The sequence below is a fragment of the Neoarius graeffei genome, chromosome 15 (assembly GCF_027579695.1).
Source record: "Neoarius graeffei isolate fNeoGra1 chromosome 15, fNeoGra1.pri, whole genome shotgun sequence".
Lineage (NCBI taxonomy): Eukaryota > Metazoa > Chordata > Actinopteri > Siluriformes > Ariidae > Neoarius > Neoarius graeffei.
In genome coordinates, this window is record NC_083583.1 from 15,271,610 (window position 1) to 15,295,855 (window position 24,246).

The 24,246-nt window shown below is 43.2% G+C and overlaps 1 protein-coding gene across 3 annotated transcripts in view; it reads left to right on the forward strand.

Moving 5' to 3' along the window:
* LOC132899193 (zinc finger protein 609-like) overlaps positions 1-22,882 on the forward strand; it is a 225,286-nt gene extending 202,404 nt beyond the window's left edge. Inside the window, exons 4-9 of one of the 3 annotated variants that reach the window (XM_060940896.1) lie at positions 2,394-2,481; positions 5,144-7,454; positions 7,545-7,869; positions 11,285-11,644; positions 17,970-18,048; positions 20,535-22,882. In XM_060940896.1, coding sequence (XP_060796879.1) covers positions 2,394-2,481; positions 5,144-7,454; positions 7,545-7,869; positions 11,285-11,644; positions 17,970-18,043 — 3,158 coding nt within the window. In that variant the 3' untranslated portion in view covers positions 18,044-18,048; positions 20,535-22,882. The remainder of the gene's footprint in view (positions 1-2,393; positions 2,482-5,143; positions 7,455-7,544; positions 7,870-11,284; positions 11,645-17,969; positions 18,049-20,534) is intronic. The other 2 variants (XM_060940895.1, XM_060940897.1) reach the window with 2 other exon arrangements.
* Positions 22,883-24,246: the final 1,364 nt, after the last annotated feature.

Below are 24,246 nucleotides of genomic sequence, written 5' to 3' on the forward strand. Positions count from 1 at the left end.
ACCACCAAAAAAACCCTAAAGAAGAAAATGTCAGAGCGTGTTACTGAACCAACTGAGGACAAAACAAAAACTCGAAAACAAAATGCCAAAAAAAAAATGCAACAAAATATGGAATGAAAGTATTTGATGGTAAGGACGTATCGGGTTTTTTTTTTTTTTCAAGAATTACCGGATTTTTCACAAATTGCTCCTGTCATTTCGCTGGTTTGTTGACATTCTAAGCGGAAATGATTTTGTCAGACGTTTTGCACAAAGTTTTTATTTATCAAATTTGCAAAAAATAAAAATGCTCCGTTTTCTCAAAATCCAGTGAATGTGGATAGAATAAAACAGTTATTCCACTCAATCTCGCCGTACATGGCTTATAGACAACTCGGTGCTACGCGCCTCGTCGGCCATCAGCTCATGTACGACTCGATTTCGTGGAATAACTGTTAAATAATGAGACGTTCTTCCTATTTTCTCTGAACTTGATTTGTATTGGTTCACAGAGCCAATGCTTGCGAGTCCATCGGTTAGTTATCTCCGAGATAAAGTCGGCGAGAAGAGAGTAACCACCACCAGAAACAAATGTACATCTTTGGCATTGCACACCCTTTCCCTTTCTGTAAATTGGCTTTTCTGCTGAGTGAATATTATTTGTTTGGTGTGACTGCTGCTTTAGCTGGGGGGGAAACCATGGTGTTTGTTTTTTTTTTTTTTTTAGGTTTCTCACACATTGCCATAGTATGGGGTCAAAAACCATAAATGCGATGACGAAAACCATTGACCTTGGTACCACTGCCACCCCAGCGTTAGTCGGCTGACAGGCCACTTGGTGTAGGTGAGAGAATTGTGGATTCTAGAGCAAGTTTGGCTGTGAACAGTCTCAGTGATGCACTGGCGAGCCACTGATCCATGAAGGACCAGAACTCATGTGTTTTAACTGCTTCAGAGGTATTTATTAATGGAGTGCAAGAATCCAGAAAGGCACACGCCAAGCTTCTGGGTTTTGTTGTTGGTGGGTTTTTTTTAAAGATATTTTTTGGGCTTTTTTCACCTTTATTGGATAGGACAGTGTAGAGACAGGAAATGAGTGGGAGAGAGAGACGGGGAGGGATCGGGAAATGACCTCGGGTCGGAATCGAACCCGGGTCCCCGGATTTATGGTATGGCGCCTTATCCACCTGAGCCACGACGGCCCCGTTGGTGTTTTGTTTTGTTTTGTTTTCCACCAAGACCTTTGAAGGGCACAAGAGGTGAAACAATTGGCCATTCACCCTGAGTCAGCCCTGGGGCACAGACAGGTGGCCAGAGGAACGCTAATGACTCCGGGAGAAAGACAGGGGTGGGGGCGGGACCGGGTACTGCTAATGTGCTCCTCCGCTGACCCCGTTGACATTTTTCAAAGGCGCAGCGGTAAGCACAGCTCTTGCATTCTGGAAGTCTCTGCATGACATAAGTGGGGAGGGAAGAGAGTTACACATGCGATGTTTTCGGAAATATTACTTATGATGACATTATTGGAGGGTGTTTATCAGCGTTAGCCAGGAATGACTGCATTTTGGTACATTTGGCAGCTAGCGGAGCTTGGATTGAGTGCAAAGCGAGGAAAATGAATTGAATGTGCGTGATTTAATCGGAGTAACTTGCTCATCTGCTGGATTCCAGCGTTTCTCTTTGACTTTTGTAGAAACCTTTCATCGCTTCATTCCTTGTGGACGATTAAATAGGTGGTGACTAAATGTGTATTTCACTAACTATATGAAAAACGTACCCTCGATTCTTTGCCAAATGTAGCATATTAATCAATCCTTACATGCTAACCCTATCTCCACAGTAGAATGCCTGAGACAACATTTTCAGTCACGTAGCCACCTGAATTGCTAACGGTGCATAAAGATAATGTCAGCCGAGCTGCTTATTACGGCTCTAACGGAAGAACACTATCATAGCGACCCTGTCTCACCCAGGCAATCCCGTCGATTGGAGTTCTTTGATCCTGTCCTTTTATTCACCTCAGCTGTTTTTCTCACAATAAGCACCGCGCTAGCGGAAGCAGAGGCAGGGCTGCTCGCTGCTGCAAAGTCAGATGTAGGACACCACCAACCAGTTTTCCCCCAGAAATGACTCACTCTGCACCTTGCTGCTCTCAGTCTGCTGTAATCACGAAGCAGGCAGTAAAAATCGGAGGGTCTCTTTGAGAGCACAGCCCTCAGGAACCTCTGATCTGTTTAAATGGGAACAGCACATCTGCCCCAGCTGTGCAGGGAGAGAGGCAAGAGTGGCTGTTCATGAATGAGTGAGTGACGAGGTTGAGCTCTACTGTTTAAACGTGGCCTTCGTAAGGATGGAAAAAAAGAGGGTGGAGTTATTCTCCCACTATAATGCGACTCTTCTCTCATCCTTTTCAGGCATGCTGGTAGTTAACGTGACATGGCGGAACAAAACGTACGTCGGAACGCTGCTGGACTGTACGCGCCACGACTGGGCTCCGCCAAGGTACGTACAAGGAATATTGATATGAAAATGTGTGTGAAAAGCAAAGTCTTACCAAAAAAAACCCCTGCATCTTCACGCCTCTTGAGGTTTGACGACATATACACAGAACGTAATGCCCTAAATGGGTACGTTGTTTTAAAAAACTAATTTAGCTCATTTAATCCGTCCACTTATCCAACCTCCGGTTAATCCGAGCTGACTGTGATGAGAGCTGCAGTGGAGTCTGATTAGAGCCATGGCTTTGCTGCACCTCTCCCAATCAGCTCTGGAAAAGGGGGAAAAAAAAAAAGCACAACCCGTCCGTGTCTGTCAGCTCTCCTTAGACACGGGCCCCTTCCCCCACCCGGAGCCACAGTAAGCCAGGTGTACCCAACACACTTGATCTTAAGCCTCAGGGAGGAGGCCAGACACTCTGCTCAGAGACTAGCGGGAAAGGATAAGAATAGACACGCTCTGCACCAGGAGACAGAAATCCAAATATGCCACCAGTCTGTTTTCACCCTTCAGTGACGAGGCACATTAACCTCGTGTTGATGGTGTACTCAGTAATTGCTTGACATCAAAGTAGTTTATGATTTATTCATTTGAACAAGCTTTACTGCAAGCTGTAAAAAAAATACATAAAACCTGCATAGTAATATATATATTTTTTATAGCCTGACAGAAATGAACAAGTCAAGTACTGGCCTTCAAGTGCATGTTAGTATCGTAAAAGAAAGGAACAAGAGCCGTCACGTTTTAGAATCTGTTCCTCAGTATAGCAGGCGAAAATTCAAATTCAGTCCACATTGCTTGAAACGGCCCTCGTTGAATTCAGAATTGAATGCAGAACAACATACTTTTCCCAGAAGTAAAATGTGTTTATCCATTCTTGAGATAGTACAAATCAAAGATTGAAAAAACGGCGTAATTTTAAAAAGAAAAAAAAACCCTGCCGTAATATTCTGTATTACCCCTTTTCCACCAAATCAGTTCCAGGGCTGGTTCGGGGCTGGTGCTGGTTCACAACTCGTTCAACTTGCGAGCCAGCTGAGAACCAGTTTGCTTTTCCATAGCTCGCGGTGCTAAGGGAAGTCACGTCATTACGTCGCTGTATACGTCAGTTATGTCGCTACGTTTGCATAAACCTTGGCGCGAATATCGAAGCAAAAATAACACGGAAGAAGCAGCAGCAACAACAATAATAATAATAATGGATGACTTCGCGTTTGTACAGCTGCTGCTTCTCGTCGCTTAAAAATGGCGATCTTTCGCAGTCTTGTTATTACTGTTGGTCTTAACAACTCCGCCCCCCCGCTGACGTAAGCGGTTCTTTCCTCTGGCCCAGCAGAGAGTTGGTGCTAGCCTGGAACCGGTTTTTCTGGCCCCAGAGCCAGTTCTTTGTCAGTGGAAACAGAAAACCCAGTTCCAAACTAAGCACTGGCCCCGAACCAGCCCTGGAACTGCTTTGGTGGAAAAGGGGCAAATGAGGATCACCTGGTCCAAAATGGACCTCATTAACGAATGAGATCAAATGTTTTGTTTTATTCTTAAAACCTTTTTTCTATTTTTCAAGCTGGAAATTGGCAGGAACATACATGGTTGCATACTGAATACAAAGTTAAAAAACGTAGTAAAAACAAATTATGCTAATAAGTATTAATTATGCTAATTGGGTAAAAACATTAAATCGTTACACTCAATAAAAAAGTAATAAAAGATTATTTCTAATACCCTGTTTGTGCTCTGTAGGTTTGTATTCCTCAAAACTAGAGCCTACTAGTGTTTATATTAAAGAATATAAATGATAATATTCACAGCTTTCAAGGCGTACCTCGAAAAAACGGTCTGATCCACGTCCAATAAATCATTCATATTCATTGAACTGAAATTGACACTCGCGTTTCTGACTTCGGGTTTTTTTAAATATCATTCGGACCACTAAGATCTCGATATTTTTCATCAGAACAACTCCAGTTATATTCTAAAATAGTTATTTATTCACATGAATCAGTTTTATTTGGAACAAATAAGTAGGTAAAGCGACGAAAACTCACTTCAAAGTCTTCCATGAATCACATCAAAACTAGCAGATGGAAATTTTTGCTGAATACATCATCAGAAACCGTGAGAGCAAGAGAACATCCCTATGAAAGTTATCTGATTGATATGCACGAGTAATCCAGTCAGAAACTGATCAGGAAAGAGAGAGAGAGAACCTGACCGCTTTCCCGTGACTCAAAAAGCACTGGCAGTTTCCCGATGTCACGCGAGCAGAGTTTTTACTCTGTTGTACCGACTTCAACCTGCCGTTACTCCCAAAGTACTGAACAGATCTGAACAAGACACATTTCTTTTGAAAGCAGAAATTATAAGCTGTTTAATGATGATCGTATTCACGATAGAAAATATTCAAAAGTTAAGCAATGATAGATTTGGAAACTTTGATGAGCGTCTGCATGCAGAATTTTCACACCACGGCCAGCGAGCGTCTGATATGCTGACTGTTGCATTCTTAAGATGACTATAAAGGGTTTTTTTTCCCATAGTTGCCCAATTATTGTTGATCTGCCAGAATGGGAAATTAATTTGAAAGTTTAACCTTAAAATTACACCATTTGTCTTTATAGCTATGCACATTTCCACATTTTATAGCTTGGACCTTTTTCAACTAATCTTCTAGGTTCTGTGAATCTCCCACAAGTGACTTGGAAATTAGGCCTGGGCGTGGTCGAGGTAAGAGAATGCGTCCCAACAGCAACACCCCAGTCAATGAGAACAGCAACTCCTCTGATAACAAGGGCAGCAACAGTAGCAAGACTAGAGCCGGCTCCAACAGCAAGGCTCGACGTGGCAGTCAGAACTCCTCTGAGCGAAGGACCCCACCCAACAGCAACACCGAGGATGTCAAAGCCAGCCCTTCGTCAGCCAGCAAGCGGAAGAACAAGCCTGTTTCTGACATGGAGCCCAACTCCAGTTCTGAGGACACTAAAGGCAACAAGCGTATGCGCACTAACTCTAATAGTGTAGTAACTTCTTCCGGACTCTCGCTCCCCACCATAAAGACTGAATGTCTTCCACCTCCCCTAGACCGCAATTGCCCCTCACCAGTACTTATAGACTGCCCATACCCCAACTGCAACAAGAAGTACAAGCACATCAATGGCCTGAAGTATCATCAGGCTCGTGCTCATAATGACGATGATATTAAGCTGGACATGGACGGGGACAGTGAGTATGGGGAGGACTCCTCTCTCCACCCTGAGCCAGGGAGTTGTAATGGGGCCTCAGTTTCACAGAAAGGGTCCCTTTCGCCAGCACGCTCAATCACTCCAAAAGGAAGAGGATTTGATGCACACAGTTCATCTCCTTCCCCAGGGAAATTTGGCTCCAAGCCTAAGAAGAAGAACGGAGAAACGGATGCGGATGCTTGTGGCATTCCAATGGATGGCTGTGAGGATGGGCCTTCTCTCACTGATGATGCCAGTAATGATGGCATGGAGGATAAGAAGTCCAAAAAGTCTAGTACCAAGCCTGATAAGCTGGCTCAGAAGAACATGAAACCCTCCAGGCCAGTGGCTCCAGGCATGCCCTCTCAGCAGATTTACTCTCTACAGCCAACGCAGTTTAGCTCCGGGAGTCCCAACCATCCCCCAGGAATGAGTTTGATGATTCAAGGCATCCCCAAAAGCCCCCAGCTTAAAGGCATTCAGCCAAAGCCAGGTGTGCCTGGAGACTCATCCCCAATGAACCAGGTTCTCGCGAGCTCCAAGGACAAAAAGAAAAAGGACAAGAAAAAGAAGGAGCCTAGTAAAGAGGGAGACAGCCCCAAGCCTCCAGGTAAAAGCGGGAAGACCGAAGATGGGAAGAGCCCTTACTCCGAGTCCTCTGATCCTGGAAGCAGAAGTGAAGGCCATCTAAATGGTTCTTCAGACCTTCACCAGAGTCGCTTAGCTAGCATTAAGGCTGAGGCAGACAAGATCTACAGCTTTACAGACAACGCTCCAAGTCCATCAATTGGCGTGGCCAGTCGTATGGACAGCAGTGGGCAGCCTCTCGCTCCTCTCCATGTTGTTACTCAGAATGGGGCTGATAATTCTTCGGTGAAGACGAACAGTCCTGCATACTCTGATATCTCTGATGCTGGAGAGGACGGTGAGGGAAAAGTGGAGGGTGTAAAAACCAAGGTAGACGATCATTCTGTGAGGGAAGGCGCCAAAAAGGCCCTCTTTCCATCTCAGGCAGCCAACAAAGAGTCACCTTATTATGCTAGCTATGACAATTACTACTCTCCGAACTACACTCACCCTAGCCCTGGTGGTGCTACGACTGGTGGTCCACTGCCAGATGGCCAAACTGTAAAGGTAAAGAAAGAGGAAGAGCCAGAGTTGAGCGAAGAGAAGGTAAAGCCGGAGGTTCAGGAGGAACGTAAAGCAGACACTGCCCCCAACCAGCCGCAGCAGCAGCAGCAGCAGCAGCAACAAGCCTCAGTCATCCAGCAACGGCCCAACATGTACATGCAGCCTCTTTACTACAGCCAATATTACGTTCCCCCCTACGGTTACCCAGATCAGGTGTATCACAACCATCTTATGAACACTAATCCAGCCTACAGGCAGCAGTATGAAGAAAGGCAAAGACTGATGGCAGAACAGCACAGAGCAGCCAAGACCGAGGCAGGCATGAAAGACAGAGAACCCTCCATGAAGGACGACTGGAAACAAAAGGGTCCTGTTCCCCCTGGACTCACAAAAGCCCCCAGTCTGTCTGACCTGGGAAAGCCACAGGCGCCCAGCAAGCAGAGGGACCAGTCTTCTGAGCCACCCAAGTCTGTCATCATCCCGAAAGGGGAGGAGTCAAAGCTCCAGCCCCAGCAGGCTGAAGGCTTAAAGGTGAAGCTGAGTGAAGGTGGCCATCATGGCAAAGAGGACTCCAGTAAACAGGGAATGGAGTCAGCCAGACCAGGCATGGAGCAGGCAGTGTGGTACAGACAGGTAAGAAGCATCCATCTCACTGCTTAATTCATAACAGGTTTTGGATTTACTAAGATTTAGCTCACGGAAATGTGTGACTGTGTTTACCAGTACCCTGAGAACCAGAGGCAGGTCGAGGAGGAGCGAGAGCGTGACCGAGAAAGGAAAAGCAAAGATGAGAGATCGCGGACTAAGGAGTCAAGTGCCAAAGAGGAGAGCAAGGACAACACTGATCGTTTGTCTGTTCCTACCTCTGAGGACTACCGGGGTGCAGGGAAAGACCCTCGGTCAAATGCTCACATGTCTTTCTCTTCTGCGTTGGCCCAGCAACAACCCTACATGCACTACATGCATGGATATCCGTATGGGCAAGGCTACGACCCCAACCATCCTGGATACAGAGGAATGCCCTCGGTCATGATGCAGAACTACGCAGGTATGTTGGAGTTATTAGGGACATAATTTATGCACGGATTTAACCAGATTAAGATCAACAGCTAGAAAATGCTGCACTTAAGATAGCAAGCAATGCGCAACACCAGTGCTCGCAAGGGTAAAGACTAATTACCATCTACCAGCTATTTCTCATGATGTAGCATCCCTAAGGTTTTTTTGTTTCTCTCTCTCTCTCTCTCTCTCTCTCTCTCTCTCTCATATTTCTGCACTGCAAAGCACTTGGCAGCAGAACAGGGTGCGAATGCAAGCCAGCAAAAATAGCTTTATAGCAACACATTTATTAGCCGTTGGATTGAAGCCACATATTGTGAATTGTTTCCATTGACTTTATTGTATCTTGACATTAACTCCGCTTGTGTCTGAGTTATAGCTGATAAAAACTTTCTCTCTTCATTTTTCATGTACCATATTATATGATGGCTTTTATTTTATTGTTTGCAAACAAGAAATGTGTAAGCAAAGCTATTAACACTTGAAAACATGATTTGCGAAGCTTTTTTTTGTCAGATCATGAGCCAAGTTCACTTTGTGTGGGGGGGTCCCTCTTTTTTCCTTTGTTGCACTTCAAGGACAGCTTCGACATTTGGAATTATGTAGACAGTTTTTAGTTTTTAGAGCTAAATTATCATGTATTTTTTTATATATTAATCATCCATATACTGCTCATCCATAACATTATGATCACTGACAGGTGAAGTGACGTAACACTGGTTATCTCATTACAGTGCCACCTGTCGAGGTGGGATATATTAGGCAGCAAGAAAACAGTCAGTTCTTGAAGTTGATGCGTTGGAAGCAGGAAAAATGGATCTGAGCAACTTTGACAAGCTGGGCTCACGCTAGCCGCTCGCACGTCCACAAATTGCGAAGTTTTATTCCAATTTGCGAAAAGAAAATCATCTGTATTCGCATTTTATGCGAAAGTCATTTAAAGTTTAAGCAAAATCCATCAAACAATTTCGATTTCTCAAGATAAACAGTACCTTTCGTGTCCATCTTCGATGTTTTGATTTATAACCAACGCCCCCGAGTTTCGAAGCTTCTTATTGGTTGACCGCAAATTACGTCTTCCAATAGCATCGGACCTTACATATAAAATGATCAATTTCCGAGTTGCACCGATAATGTCGGCAATTTTCGCTCATTAGTGAACAAGATTATAGCGAGGTTTGTTTAAAATAAACTATCCGACTTTACGTATGACAAAAACTTATCTAAAAAGTGAGATAACATTAGAATATTCTGTTAGCTTTCTCAGTTAGGGATAAAAACACGATATAACCAGTCTAAAGACGCATTTTCTACATAATATCAACCCTGACAGAACTTTGGAAGAACTCACAGATGAACCAGGATATATCGACCAAGTGTACCTTGTTTTCAGAGCGTTTTGACGCACATGGTTCAAAGTTTTGACTGCAAGTGTTTCATTTGAGAAATTAATGGTGAATATCATTATGTTTGGGTTATGAGATTAATTTATAAGAAACAACTATTGATTTTAACTCCCTGAGCTCCCTTCATCCTACCCATAAAGACACCCCCCTACCCCTAAACACACACACACGGATCCCAATTATACACACACACACATACACACATCTCAATAATGAAAACACACACACGAGGCAATACCAGTGGTTGAGATGTTAAAATAGAATTTTGAAAAAAATAAAATTAATATATTAGCAAGGCCAGCCATTGATATTTGTCAAGTCAGACACTGATGTTGGCCAGGCCAACTTGGCCAGTTCAAATTTATACATGACCTTGGGTTACCATGGACCTCTAAATGGCCTCTAACTCCCAAACCATGGCAGATGAAGCTTAAGTTTGTATGAGCAGTTAATATGAAATCAGCATTTTCCTGAACATAGCGTACATGACCTCAGGGGACCTTGAAAGGTCAGACTCGAGGTCGCTCAACTTGAATTGCCTATAACTCCCAAACCATGGCAGATAGAGCTCAAATTTGTATAGGCCACTAATATAAAGTGATGTATCACCTTTCCATTGAACATAGTTTATATGACTCTGTAAGGTTGCTCAACCTTGAATATTGTATACTCCCTAAACCATGTTCAAGTTTGTGTGATCAGCTAATATAAAGCCGTATATCAGCTCTTAAATATGCTCTAGTTTTTCAATATTATGTCAGTGCAAGAAACATTTAGAAGTATAACATATCTTGCTAAAAAAAATTACTTAGCTAAAAAGAAAATTGTTCTTTTAGCATTTCTTGCTAAGCGAAATTGCTAAAGAAAAATTTGAGTCTTTAGCACTTTTCGCTAAAACAATTTGGGTCCTAGAGTGAGCACAGACAAGGGCCAAATTGTGATGGCTAGACGACTGGGTCTGAGTATCTCCAAAATGGCACATCTTGTGGGGTGTTCCTGGTATGCAGTGGTTAGTACCTACCAAAAGTGGTCCAAGGAAGGACAACCGGTGAACTGGAGACAGGGTCACGGGTGTCGAAGGCTCATTGATTCACATGGGCCACGAAGGCTCGCCCGTTTGGTCCAATCCCACAGAAGAGCTACTGTAGTACAGACTGCTGAAAAAGTTAATACTGGCTTAAACAGAAAGGTGGCCCTTGTCAAAGTTGCTCCGATCCTTACGTTTGCTCATTTTTCCTGCTTCCCACACATCAACTTCAAGAACTGACCGTCTTCTTGCTGCATAATATATCCCACCCCTTGACAGGTACCACTGTAATGGGATAATCAATGTTATTCTATCCACATTCACTGGATATGAACAATCGTGTGCTCTGATTGGCTACTCTGCTATCAGCTCATATACCGTGTGTAGAGAAAAACAAAATGGCGGCACGTATTGCTAAACAAACCGAGGATGAAATAAAAACTACTCGAAAATAAAACCCCAAAAAATAGGGAAAAAAGCAACAAAATATGGACTAAAAGTATTTTGATGGTAAAAGCGTATCTTTTTTTTTTATTTTTCAAGAATTATCGCATTTTTCATCAATTTCCATTGTCATTTTTCCGGTTTGTGTACATTCTAAGCGGAAATGATTTTGTCAGACGTTTTGTATAAAGTTTTTATTCATCGAATTTGCAAAAAATAAGAATAAAAATGTCCTGTTTCTCAAAATCCAGTGAATGTGGATAGACTAAAACAGTTATTCCACTCAATCTCGTCATGGATGGCTTATAAACAACTCGGTGCTACGCGACTCGTCAGCTATCAGCTCACGTACGACTCGATTTCGTGGAATAACCGTTATTCACGTCACTGGTCGGTGGTCATAATGTGTGTGTTCACTCACATGCAAAACTTTAACTTATAGATTTGAAGGTTTGGAAGTTTTTGAGAGTTAAAAATGGCATCCAAGTCTACTTTCTAATCCGAGCATGACGGATTTCCCCATTCAGGTTCTTATCTACCCGCCGGTTACCCGTTCTCTCCTTACGGCGGTAAGATGGGCGGAGGAGAGGAAGGAGAGAAATCTCGCTCAAGTCCTACAGTCAGCAGCAAGTCGTCCTCTGAAGCCAAAGCCCTGGACATCCTGCACCAACACGCCAACCAGTACAAGAGCAAATCGCCCACGGTCAGCGATAAGGGATCACACGAGCGAGAGCGAGCAGTCGCAGAGAGAGAAAGAGAAAGGGAGCGTGAAAGAGAGCGAGAAATGGATCGACCCCGTTCATCTCCCTCACAGAGAATCATGCAGTCTCACCACCACCTGGGCTACCCACTAGTACCTGGCCAGTACGACCTGTCCTATGCCACAGGTTAGCGCTCCTCTTGCATCACACATACTGTACGATGCTCGACACATTACGTACTTGAACATCTCAAATCGAACGCTAATGTTTTGGACGCAATGAAAATGTCACAAATCTGTAGTACAGTACATCATGTCGCCAAGCTGCCAGAACAGCCTTCATGCAAACCGCTTATTTTGTAACCCATTTTTGGTCTAAAATTACTCCTACTTCATGTCTGCGGTGGAGTAGTGCTTTCACTTCAGAGATATTTAGCAAGATTCAAACCATAGCTTCCTCTGATTGCTCCTTTTATATCGCTACATACAAGACAACCACAAGCGTCTTGAGCGTCTGTTGTTTCACAAGTCGTTTTTCAGTGGTCTTATTACATCGCTGATTCTCTACAGTGGTGCTTGAAAGTTTGTGAACCCTTTAGAATTTTCTATATTTCTGCAGGAATATGACCTAAGACATCATCAGATTTTCACACAAGTCCTAACAGTAGCTAAAGAGAACCCAGTTAAACAAATGAGACAAAAATATTATACTTGGTCATTTATTTATTGAGGAAAATGATCCAATATTACATATCTGTGAGTGGCAAAAGTATGTGAACCTCTAGGATTAGCAGTTAATTTGAAGGTGAAATTAGAGTCAGGTGTTTTCAATCAATGGGATGACAATCAGGTGCGAGTGGGCACCCTGTTTTATTTAAAGAACAGGGATCTATCAAAGTCTGATCTTCACAACACATGTTTGTAGAAGTGTATCATGGCACGAACAAAGGAGATTTCTGAGGACTTCAGGAAAGTGTTGTTGATGCTCATCAGGCTGGAAAAGGTTACAAAACCATCTCTAAAGAGTTTGGACTCCACCAATCCACAGTCAGACAGATTGTGTACAAATGGAGGAAATTCAAGACCATTGTTACCCTCCTCAGGATTGGTTGACCAACAAAGATCATCCCAAGAGCAAGGCGTGTAATAGTCGGTGAGGTCACAAAGGACCCCAGGGTAACTTCTAAGCAACTGAAGGCCTCTCGCACATTGGCTAATGCTAATGTTCCTGAGTCCACCATCAGGAGAACACTGAACAACAATGGTGTGCATGGCAGGGTTGCAAGGAGAAAGCCACTGCTCTCCAAAAAGAACATTGCTGCTCGTCTGCAGTTTGCTAAAGATCATGTGGACAAGCCAGAAGGCTATTGGAAAAATGTTTTGGGATGGATGAGACCAAAATAGACCTTTTTGGTTTAAATGAGAAGCATTATGTTTGGAGAAAGGAAAACACTGCATTCCAGCATAAGAACCTTATCCCAGCTGTGAAACATGGTGGTGGTAGTATCATGGTTTGGGCCTGTTTTGCTGCATCTGGGCCAGGATGGCTTGCCATCATTGATGGAACAATGAATTCTGAATTATACCAGCGAATTCTAAAGGAAAATGTCAGGACATCTGTCCATGAACTGAATCTCAGGAGAAGGTGGGTCATGCAGCAAGACAACGACCCTAAGCACAGAAGTCGTTCTACCAAAGAATGGTTAAAGAAGAATAAAGTTAATGCTTTGGAATGGCCAAGTCAAAGTCCTGACCTTAATCCAATGGAAATGTTGTGGAAGGACCTGAAGCGAGCAGTTCATGTGAGGAAACCCACCAACATCCCAGAGTTGAAGCTGTTCGTTACAGAGGAACGGGCTAAAATTCCTCCAAGCCGGTGTGCAGGACTGATCAACAGTTACCGCAAACGTTTAGTTGCAGTTATTGCTGCACAAGGGGGTCACACCAGATACTGAAAGCAAAGGTTCACATACTTTTGCCACTCACAGATATGCAATATTGGATCATTTTCCTCAATAAATAAATGACCAAGTATAATATTTTTGTCTCATTTGTTTAACTGAGTTCTCTTTATCTACTTTTAGGACTTGTGTGAAAATCTGATGACGTTTTAGGTCATATTTACGCAGAAATATAGAAACTTCTAAAGGGTTCACAAACTTTCAAGCACCACTGTAAAACGTAATTCAACTATTTTCCATGACTTTTATTTATGATTGAGTTTTACACGCTAAAAACAGTGCGTCACTCTGTCTTGAGTGTGTGTTTGTTGTGAACGCTTGCACGACTGTGAAGGCCTGGTCCCACAATACTGATAACTATAACAATAAGTATAAATAAATCAGTCCCCTGCAGTTTGTTTTCGGTGTTCACACCAGACCGATAACGATCCCGATAGCCCAGGCCTGGGTTTATCCGTATCGGTGAGGTTGCTTCTGGAGCCATTTTTCCAGGCCTGAACCTGATCCGATAAAACATCTGACCAATCAGGTAATGTGACGACGTCTGAGCACATGCTATTTTCCTCGGGCATCTTTGCGGATCCTTGTCGCATCATGAAGTCACGGAATACGGACTCACGGGGAATAAAAAATATAATACGAAGCATGAAATATCAATAGTAAATTAATACAGTAAACCAGTGTTGGAGTCGAGTCACTAAACCTCGAGTCTGAGTCCAGTTTCAAGTCCCCAGTGTTCAAGTCCATGTTATTTTAAAAAAAAAAATTCGAGTCGAGTCCAACACTCCATCTGCACCGTTTGACGGTGGCTGTTTCGGCGCCATTAACGTTAGTTTGTTCCTGAACATGACGTATGAACAGGTGAATGTGCGTCTGTTTATCAGGGAGTGTGAAGTATTCTGTCAGAGATGGTTGGGAGACGGATGGAAGTGCAGAAGGTGTGTTTATTAATACAAGTGAAGACATAAACAATCCAGAACGTCAGGCAGTATCATAAAACTGTGAAACAGGCGAGCGACGCACAAACAGGCTATCGTAGACTCGGCAGAATCAAAGACGAGAAACAGGAAATGTATCAGCAACGCAACTCAATACTTCGCAAAGTCAGTGTGTTTTCACAGTTTTTATATAGGCGTGCTGATTGCGCCTTAATCATGTGCAGGCGCGAGTCGTTTACAGCGCGTGTGCGAGAGTCCACTTGGCGTGTGCACTGTCTGGAGCACCCTCAAGAGTCTATCTGATGCACGCGCCAAGGCGCGCAGGTGTGACACACTTGCACGAAATTAGTACAAAAATGTATGTAGGTACGGGTATAAATATCTTCTGCCAAATTATTATGGTCTGTTCCAAAAAAATAAAGAAAAAATCCGAGTCCTCGTCTCCAGTTTACAAGTCCTAATGCAGTTAATGCACGAGTCCGAGTCATCAGTGCTCAAGTCCAAGTCGAGTCACGAGTCGTTAAAATTAGGGCACGAGTCCTGGACTACAAGCCTGAAGTAAACATATAAATGCCGGTAAGATATTTTAATTATGAACTTCAGCAGTGCAAACATTTAACTGTTTTAGACTTCTTAATTTATTATTATTTTTTTAATCAGTGAAGCATCATCTGTATGAAATCGGTAACCAGTCCGTAATATACTGAAACGTCCGTGACCGATCCGTAAATTATTAGCTTCCGTGATGCATCCGGATTAAAATCCATAACCACTCCGTATTTTGTATCCTTTTTTTTTTTTATTATTATATTTCCGTAATCTGAGACCTATCTGTATTTTATCAGCCACCGGAGTGTGTGTGGGGGTTGTTTTGAAGTCCAAGCTGTACAGTATGACCCGGAATAATGTGCGACAACTTGGAAAAAACTTCCATGACTATTCCTAAGCTGCATGCATTTATTTCCCTGAGTGTCAGGACCAGCTGATATTATAGTCGGGGTTATAGTTGTGGTGTTTCTGCTCCAGAGTGGAACTAAATTGAGGCAGAGGGATAGTCCGAGTCGTAGTTATACAGTTGTGGTCAGAAGTTTGCATACAGTCATCTTGGATATGAATGTCATGGCAATATTTGGGCTTTCAGTAATTTCTTTGAATTTTTCTGTGGCAGAATGAATGTACAGCATACAGCTTTTAAAAAAAAAAAAGCACTAGAATTTGCTGCACAGGTTTTAATTTTCTTTGTGTTTTCTGAAATCAACACAGGGTCAAAAATTTACATACAGCACACCTCTTATTTGGGTAAAATGTCCCTTCGCAAGATTCACCTTGACCAAGCATTTTTGTTTACCATGAACAAGCTTCTGGCAGAATTCTGGTTGGATATTTCACGACTCTTCATGGTAGAATTGGTAGAGTTCGGTTAATTTTTTTTTTTTGCTTGGCATGGACTTGACTTATAAGCACGGTCCATATATTTTCAGTAGGGTTGAAGTCAGGACTTGTTTTAAGCTTAATGTTAGCCTGCTTTATCCTCCACAACCAGCTCTGATGCGTGTTTGGGTTCATTGTCCTGTTGGAACTCCCAAGTCGTGTTCAAGTTTCTGATGGTTTACGCTGAAGAATTCTGAGGTAGTCCTCCTCCTTCATTATTCCATCCACTTTGTGCAATGAACCAGTTCCACTGGCAGCAAAACAGCCCCAGAGCATGATGACCCTACCACCACCACCAGTTGGTACAGTGTCCCTCTGTACATGGTGGTCATTGTGGACAAACAACTCAATCTTTGTCTCAACTGACCATACAGCTATCCTCCATGAGGCTTTTTCTTTATCCGTGTGGTCAGCTTCAAACTTGAGTTAAGCTTGAAGGTGTCAATTTTGGAGCAGGGGGTTATTTCTTGGATAGCAGGCTCTTAGTCCATGGTGATCTGAACTGTAGACCGTGATCCATCAGCTTCCAGTTCATGGCAGGACTGTGCCATGGTGGTTCCCAGGTTGTTCCTGACCATCCAAACCAAGTTCCTTTCAGCTGAGGGTGACAGTTTGGGTTTTCTTGAAGCAAAGTGGCTTGGCAAAGTGACTACACTTCACAATAACTTGGATACAATTGTTTGAACTGATCTTGGAATTTGCAGTTGTTTAGAAATGGCTCCAAGAGACGTTCCGGAGTTGTGTATATCTGCGATCCTCTTTCTCAGATCTGCACTGAGCTCCTTGGACTTTCCCATTTTACTGTGTGCTGGTCAATCCAGTGAGTGCTGTAAACAAACCCTTTTTATGAAGGCACAGAGAAGCTACCAGCTGTAGTCAATCATGATCTCTAACAGGAAGTTAAGAGACCTCGGCCTTGGCAAGATAAGAGACATTTTGGAAGTTTCAGCACCTCTGAATTAATAATCTAAGTGAGCGTATGTCAATTTTTGACCCTGTGTTGATTTCAGAAAACCCAAAGAAAATTAAAACTTGTGCACCAAATTCGTGGTGGTGTTTTTGTTTTGTTTTTAAATTAAAGATGTTTGCTGTACAATCATTCTGCCACAGAAAAAGAACAGTTCAAAGAAATTACCGAAAGCCCAAATATTGCCATGACACTGATATCCAAGATGACCTTCATGTCACTGTATGTAAACTTCTGACCACAACTGTAGGTATAGTTATGGTTATCGGTGTTGTGGGACCGGGCCCTGAGCTTGTGTAAGAAGATTTTTAGAAATGTAAAGCTTTTGTGTGAACCCTGTCTCAGTGAGCTCACCAATATGAAGACACCGCTTCCACTAACGCTACGTTCACACTGCAAGGCTTAATGCTCAATTCCGATTTTTTTGTGAAATCCGATTTTTTTGTGAGATCGTTCACATGAACAAATATATGCAACTTGTATGTGATCCTCAGTATGAACGAAAAGCGACCTAAAAGTGTTCCGCATGCGCATTGCAGGATACGACGACGTCACATGCAGTGAGCATGGCCAGTGTTTACGGAAGTAAAACCGCCCGGTTGCGGTATGACCCATCCAATCTAGCTTGAATAGTTGTATCCCCCCAAATGGAAATCAGCTCCCTAACCTCTGCGTCCTTCCATTGAGAAGATTCAGAACCTTCACAGCCCGAAGCGTCCCTCGCATTGATGTCATGTGCGCCATGTTGTTGTAACTTTTTTTGAGAGACCCGCCGCCTACTTCAGCGCAGAATAGTGACGTTTGTGGCTTGTTGATGACGTGTAAGTCGGATGAATGCGACCTGGCGGTTCAGACTGAAGTCGCATATGAAAAGAGCGGATAGGAATCGGAATTAGGACCACATATCCAAACGGCCTGGGTCGGATTTGAAAAAATCGGATCTGTGTCGTTCATATTGTCAATAAAAGATCGGATACAGGTCACATATGGGCGAAAAGATCGGATTTGAGTCATTTCAGCCTGCAGTGTGAACGTAGCCTAAAAGTCCATGAAGTGCACCATTAAAGACACTGCGTATGATTTGATGTCTTTCAAAAGATCTAAACATGTGGTTCAGTTGGTTTTGAGGTGTTTTAAATGTTTTAGTTCCACAGTAATGTGCCACTGATCATCATCATCTCCCCCCCCCCATCCTCCTCCTGTTCATTCTTCCAGGTCTCCCCTCATCAGCTATCGTTGCCAGTCAGCAGGCAGCAGCCCCCTCCCTCTACCCACCAGCACGGAGGTGAGAGCGGTAAGTTTTTAACAGCTAAATAACGCACAGCTCCCGTCACAGGAAAGACACAATTGTGTGAAATGCGGGGGATCTGAGAGGTTTTCCTTTGATTACAGCCTGAGGAGCAGCAGTGCTGATTTAGCTAAGTTGTCTGCTCAAACGTTTAGCTGGGTTTATTCTCGGGCCGCAAAAACGGCCCAATAACCGATCTCAGTGCTGGTCGACGCGCGCAGACGCCTGATGCTGAAGAGGTTGGTCACACAGACCACCTCACAGCCCCAAATCATCAGGATTATTTAAAGGTGCTCGGGCTGAGGCTGGCCCTTATTTAGTGTTGCTGGATTTGAACCCGCTTCCTGGAAATGAAGGCTTATACTGACACCTTGTGGTCAATCACAGAATTGTGTCTCGAATGTGTTGGAGGAGTGGAATTATAAAGATTAGGTGTGTGACTCGGTTTAACTCTGGATTTAGAGTTAAATCTGAAGTGTACATGGCCTGAATCAGACAGGGCTTTTTTTTATTATTATTATTATTAAATATGAACTCTGTGCGACTCTTCAGAAAACACGGGGGGGCTCCGAGGTAGAAAAGGTAATGTTAGCTTGGTGTGTAAATTCTGGCTCTGACAGCTCATCAATCTCAGCTAGATGCTCATGTTTGTGTCTGTCTGTGTTGTGTCTATATATATATATATATATATATATATATATATATATAAATAACAATTATTCCATGAAATCGAGTCGTACATGAGCTGATACCTGACGAGGCGTGTAGCACCGAGTTGTCTGTAAGCCATGTACAGCGATGAGATTGAGTGGAGTAACTGTTAATTCTGTCCACGTTCACTGGATTTTGAGAAGCAGAGCATTTTTATTTTTAATTTTTGCAAATTCAAAAAATTTTAATTTGGGGGCGTCGTGGCTCAGTTGGATAAGGCGCCATGCCATAAATCCGTAGCCTGGGCCCGGCCATCCTAAGCGTGACGCAACACGAGGGCCTGTTATGAGCTTAGTCTGGCCAGGCAAGCTATCTCCAGCTCTTCCAAGCTCCCAAAAAATCGGGAACCAATCAACTTTGAGCATCTCCAACGGCCCTGGGTAGAGGCGTGTTCAAGGCAGTGACGTAGTAGAACTGCGACCGGAAGCCATAGATTGTTTACAGAATCTATGCCGGAAGCGCTTCATTCACGTTTCCGCATCTATTACGCATAGATGCTGTATTGAAAGCATTCAACGGAAAGTTCTCATTGAAAACGGAGCAAAGAGCAGCCCTGGAGGTATTTATTGAAAGGAAGGACGTTTTCGCCTTGCTCCCGACCGGCTTCGGTAAGAGTTTAATCTACGGGTTAGCCCCGTCGCATCACATACGTCAGAGGAAAGAGTGATGTGATTGGTTTAAGCTTCGTCACAGCCTTTTCTAGCTTCGACCAGTAGCAAACTGAGGCATTTCAGGGAGGCGGGTCAACCACGGGCTCTGGGAAACGGTTGGGCTTAATATCTTTGCCAGACCAAATGCTCGCAGAGCTTTGAAGTCGCGTTAGCCAGGCTAATAAATCCGAGGACCAGGGTTCGATTCCGATCCGAGGTCATTTCCCGATCCCTCCCCGTCTCTTATTTCCTGTCTCTACGCTGTCCTATCCAATAAAGGTGGAAAAAGCCCCCAAAAAATCTTTTTTTAAAAAAATAAATAAAAATTTTATCCAAAATGTCTGACAAAATCATTTCCGTTTCGAATGTAAGCAAACTGACGAAATGACGAGCAATTCGTGAAAAATACAATAATATAATAATAATTCTTGAAAGATAAAAAAAGATCTGTTCTTACCATCAAATACTTTTATTCCATATTTTGTTGCTTTTTTTTTATTTTTATGTTTGGGGTTTTCTTCTTCCTGGTTTTTTGGCAGTTGGCAAACCAACTTAAAGGTGCATTACTGCCTCCGACTGGGCTGGAGTGTGGAACAGGAGGTATTTGGGGGGAGGGAGAGGGGAACCTTGTGTTATTTTAGCTTTTTCTGTTTCTTTTAACACTTCTTGGGGTTTTGTTTTCGAGTAGAGTTTTTATTTCGTCCTCGGTTGGTTCAGCAACACACGCCGCCGTTTTGTTTTTCTCTACTCGCGGTATATGAGCTGATATCCTAGTAGTAGAGTAGCCAATCAGAGCACGCGATTGCTCATATCCAGTGAATGTGGATAGAATAAAATATATATTCTAACAAATTTATTTGGTCATATTTCCAAACATATAGTCAGCTAATTAAACTCGGCAGTTAATCGGGACAGCCACACGTGAACTAACGTGTCTCGTAAGCTTTTCTGACCGCTCCTGTCACCGACCTGATGGAAAATTTTCAAAATATTTCCAAAACACTGTCCAGTGGGGATCTTTTTTGAGACTAAAAGTATTTGTTGATAATACATGACCTGAATGGGCTGTTGGTATTTGGTGGCATCCCTCCAGTTGATATTTGCGCTTATTATGCTTGTTTTTCTTTCCAGGGAGACGTGGCTGACTCGACCTCATCTTTACAAATACATGTGACTGGATCACATGGGGAAGTATATGGAGTTCATTTAGACATCAGTTGAATGGTGTTTCTATATTTTTAGTTTTGGGATTTTTTTTTTTTTTCTGCCGGAATGTGTGGCAGAGTGACGTTTTCTTAGCATCCGTACCTCGTTACCCCACTGAGGACTGTGAGACCAGGTTCAAAGCCATCCTGTTGCCCCACCTCGCCCAGCCGGCTACTGAACTCTCTCTCTCTCTCTATTGCTCTGTGTGTGTGTGTGTGTGTGTGTGTGTGTGTGTGTGTGTGTGTGTGTGTGTGAGAACTAGCGAAGAGTCATTTTGGGGGGAAAACCTCTACTCGTGAGAATGTTGGACTGTAGAACACTCCCACGGACAGGTTGTGGTCGGGCGATCCAGAAAGAAAAAAAAAAGACTGAGCTATATTATCATGATGAAATGGTTGACGTTGGTATTTTGTTTTTGGGTTTATTAAATTTTTTTTTTTTTTGGTTTGGTTTTTTTTAGTGCACATCCTCGTCCTCTCTGAAGCGTCTGTGACTTTTCACAACAGCTGCGTTTTAAATTCCCTAAACGTGTCTCATTATTGGTGGCAGTTTGCCACACGCCTCAAGACTGCTTTGTATTTTTATTTTTTTATTGTTTGTTTCATTTTCAGGAGGGTCAGGGGGTTTTTTGTTTGTTTGTTTGGGGTTTTTTTGCCCCCCATCTAGATTACACTTCACACAGAGGAAATCCCAGCGTCTGTCTGTCTGTTTAATACGTTCGGTTTCAATTTGAAGTTCACGGATCAGGGTGGACTTTCGTTTTTGCGCAAGTATTTATTAAAGTATCAGGCTGGTCGTGCTCATCCAGTCCTGCAGAAGCAGTGTTGACCGTGTTGGACATGGAGGTCATGCAGAATCAGATGAAACCCAGCGAAACATCTCGCCTCATGCTCAGCTCAACCAGGCATCACTAAGCTGCTATATTTCTCAAGGTCTTTCATTTTGGTTTTCCATCTCTCTCTGTCTGTCTCTGCACTGTCAGACGTACTAACTCTCTTAAATCGACTAGTCAGTGATGTGACGACACGTAATGTTTTTTATGATGCAGTGTGTCACCTTTCGGGGAAGTTTAGTTAGTGATGCGTGTCGTTGACGTGATGTGCTGCTCTACCGTGCTGCAAAAGTGTCGGAGCTTGATTTTTTTTTTTTCTTGTGGGTTTTTTTTTTTTAAATAATATTTTATTTTCGTAAATTCCACCCCTTCCCTTTTTTATGATAGATATATATAAAAGCAGGCGTGTGTTGTGGCTCAGCATGGTGTCCTATAGCACTAGAAATGTGACTGTCTTTTCTCAGGCGAAGCTTTTCATTTATGTTCCTTCCCCCCCCCTTGACGGTTTTTGTATTGCTGTCTTGCTCTGCACACACACACACGCAACGTGGTGTCTGTATATGATGTACAGAGGAATTATTTTAAAAGTGCGACTGGGGAACCATCAGTTTTTATGGTGTTCAGTGCTTTATAAGATGTTCTACAACTTTGAGGTCTCTGCTTTTTTTTTTTTTTGCGCTCCTCCTCTTCCCTTTAACTCCTCTGTATTGATGTTGTAACACTTTTTTTTTTTTAAATCAAAGTCTCAGCAGGGTCCATTCCTGTTAACACAAGCATCAGGACTCCAGGCTTTATTCACACCCAAAATATCATTATATAAATCTTTGTGAAAATCCCAGCAGGGTTTTTTTTTTTGTTTGGTTGGTTCACGAATACACGCGTGCTTTTCTGTATCAAGTCCTCAAGCTCGTGAAATTCTTCAGCAGTGCACTGCGATGAAACGCAGTCAACTGACACGGAGCTACATTGCGAATTTTTTTTTATCCTCCACCCAAAAGCCACTAGAATAGATTTCCAGGTGCATTTAGTTCAGCTTAACTGACACGATGCAATAAGGTGTAATGAGTTTCTTCATCACCCGGCCTCCTGTCTCCCGTCCTCTGTACATCCTCTCGAATGGTGCTTGACCTTTGATGATCTCTGTCGTGAAAGCTGTGCACTTTTGCATGGTTTGCATCATTCTTCACACTGGACTCCCACCTTCTTCCGGAACCAAGCTCCGCCCCCATCTCCGGCCCAGCGAGACCGTTCCTGTAAAGTATCAGTATATCACTGGTACTAAAAGGATGTTTACATTTATTTTTTTTTTTTTTTAATGGTTGCGTTTTAAATGATTCCTCGGCTGTGTCACTCGGATCCTCCAGCTTCCTCCTGGACTGTCCTCTTATATGTAAAGTGTACATTATCATGTTTCTTTTTTTTTTTTATACAATACTGCAACTTGCCTTTGTACATTTAGGCAAAAAAATAAATCTTTTTATGAGACAATCACATCTGTCCTTGTGTGGCTCTCTTCCTTCTGCTGGACATTTTAACAAATGGGATGAAAATTTGTACAAACGAGCAGGGTGTGGCATTCAGCTGCATGATGGAGTTACTGATTTTTTTTTTTTTTAAAAAGGTAAAAATATGATTGATGTAGCACAATAAATGCTGTAAGGAAATTTCTGGCTTTATGTAGATGTCAAAATATACAGAAATTTATCAGTGTTAATAGGGAAGCCATGGCCCTAATGGTTAGAGAAGCAGCTTCGGGACCAAAAGGTTGCTGGTTCGATTCCCTGGACCAGCAGGAATGGCTGAAGTGCCCTTGAGCAAGGCACCGAACCCCCAACTGCTCCCCAGGCTGCTCTGGGTATGTTGTATGTCACTCTGGATAAGAGCGTCTGCTAAATACCTGTAATGTAATTAAACTTGTAAATACTAAATGGCACAGAAACAATGACCTCAAAACATGGTGGACAGGAGGAGGGAGGGGGAGAACCTGATCCAATCATGTAACAAATGGAAAAGATTGGAATTACATTTCGGAAGGTGTGTTTGGGGGGGGTTTCTTCCCAGAACTGAAAATATATTATCAGGACATATTGCTGGGCGGCACGGTGGTGTAGTGGTTAGCGCTGTCGCCTCACAGCAAGAAGGTCCGGGTTCGAGCCCCGTGGACGGCGAAGGCCTTTCTGTGCGGAGTTTGCATGTTCTCCCCGTGTCCGCGTGGGTTTCCTCCGGGTGCTCCGGTTTCCCCCACAGTCCAAAGACATGCAGGTTAGGTTAACTAGTGACTCTAAATTGAGCGTAGGTGTGAATGTGAGTGTGAATGGTTGTCTGTGTCTATGTGTCAGCCCTGTGATGACCTGGCGACTTGTCCAGGGTGTACCCCGCCTTTCGCCCGTAGTCAGCTGGGATAGGCTCCAGCTTGCCTGCGACCCTGTAGAAGGATAAAGCGGCTAGAGATAATGAGATGAGAATGAGACATATTGCTTTTTATGATCTGTATACTTTATATTTACCACGTTTGCTGTTTAAATGTACTTAAATGCTAAAATCATATGGGAAAGTCATGGCGTAATGGTTAGAGAAGCAGCTTCGGGACCAAAAGGTTGCTGGTTCGATTCCCTGGACCAGCAGGAATGGCTGAGCAAGGCACCGATCCCCTAACTGCTCCCCAGGCTGCTCTGGGTATGTTGTATGTCACTCTGGATAAGATCGTCTGCTAAATACCTGTAATGTAATTAAACACGAAATGGCACAGAAACAATGACCTCAAAACACGATGGACAGGACTGGGGAGAAAAAGAACCTGATCCG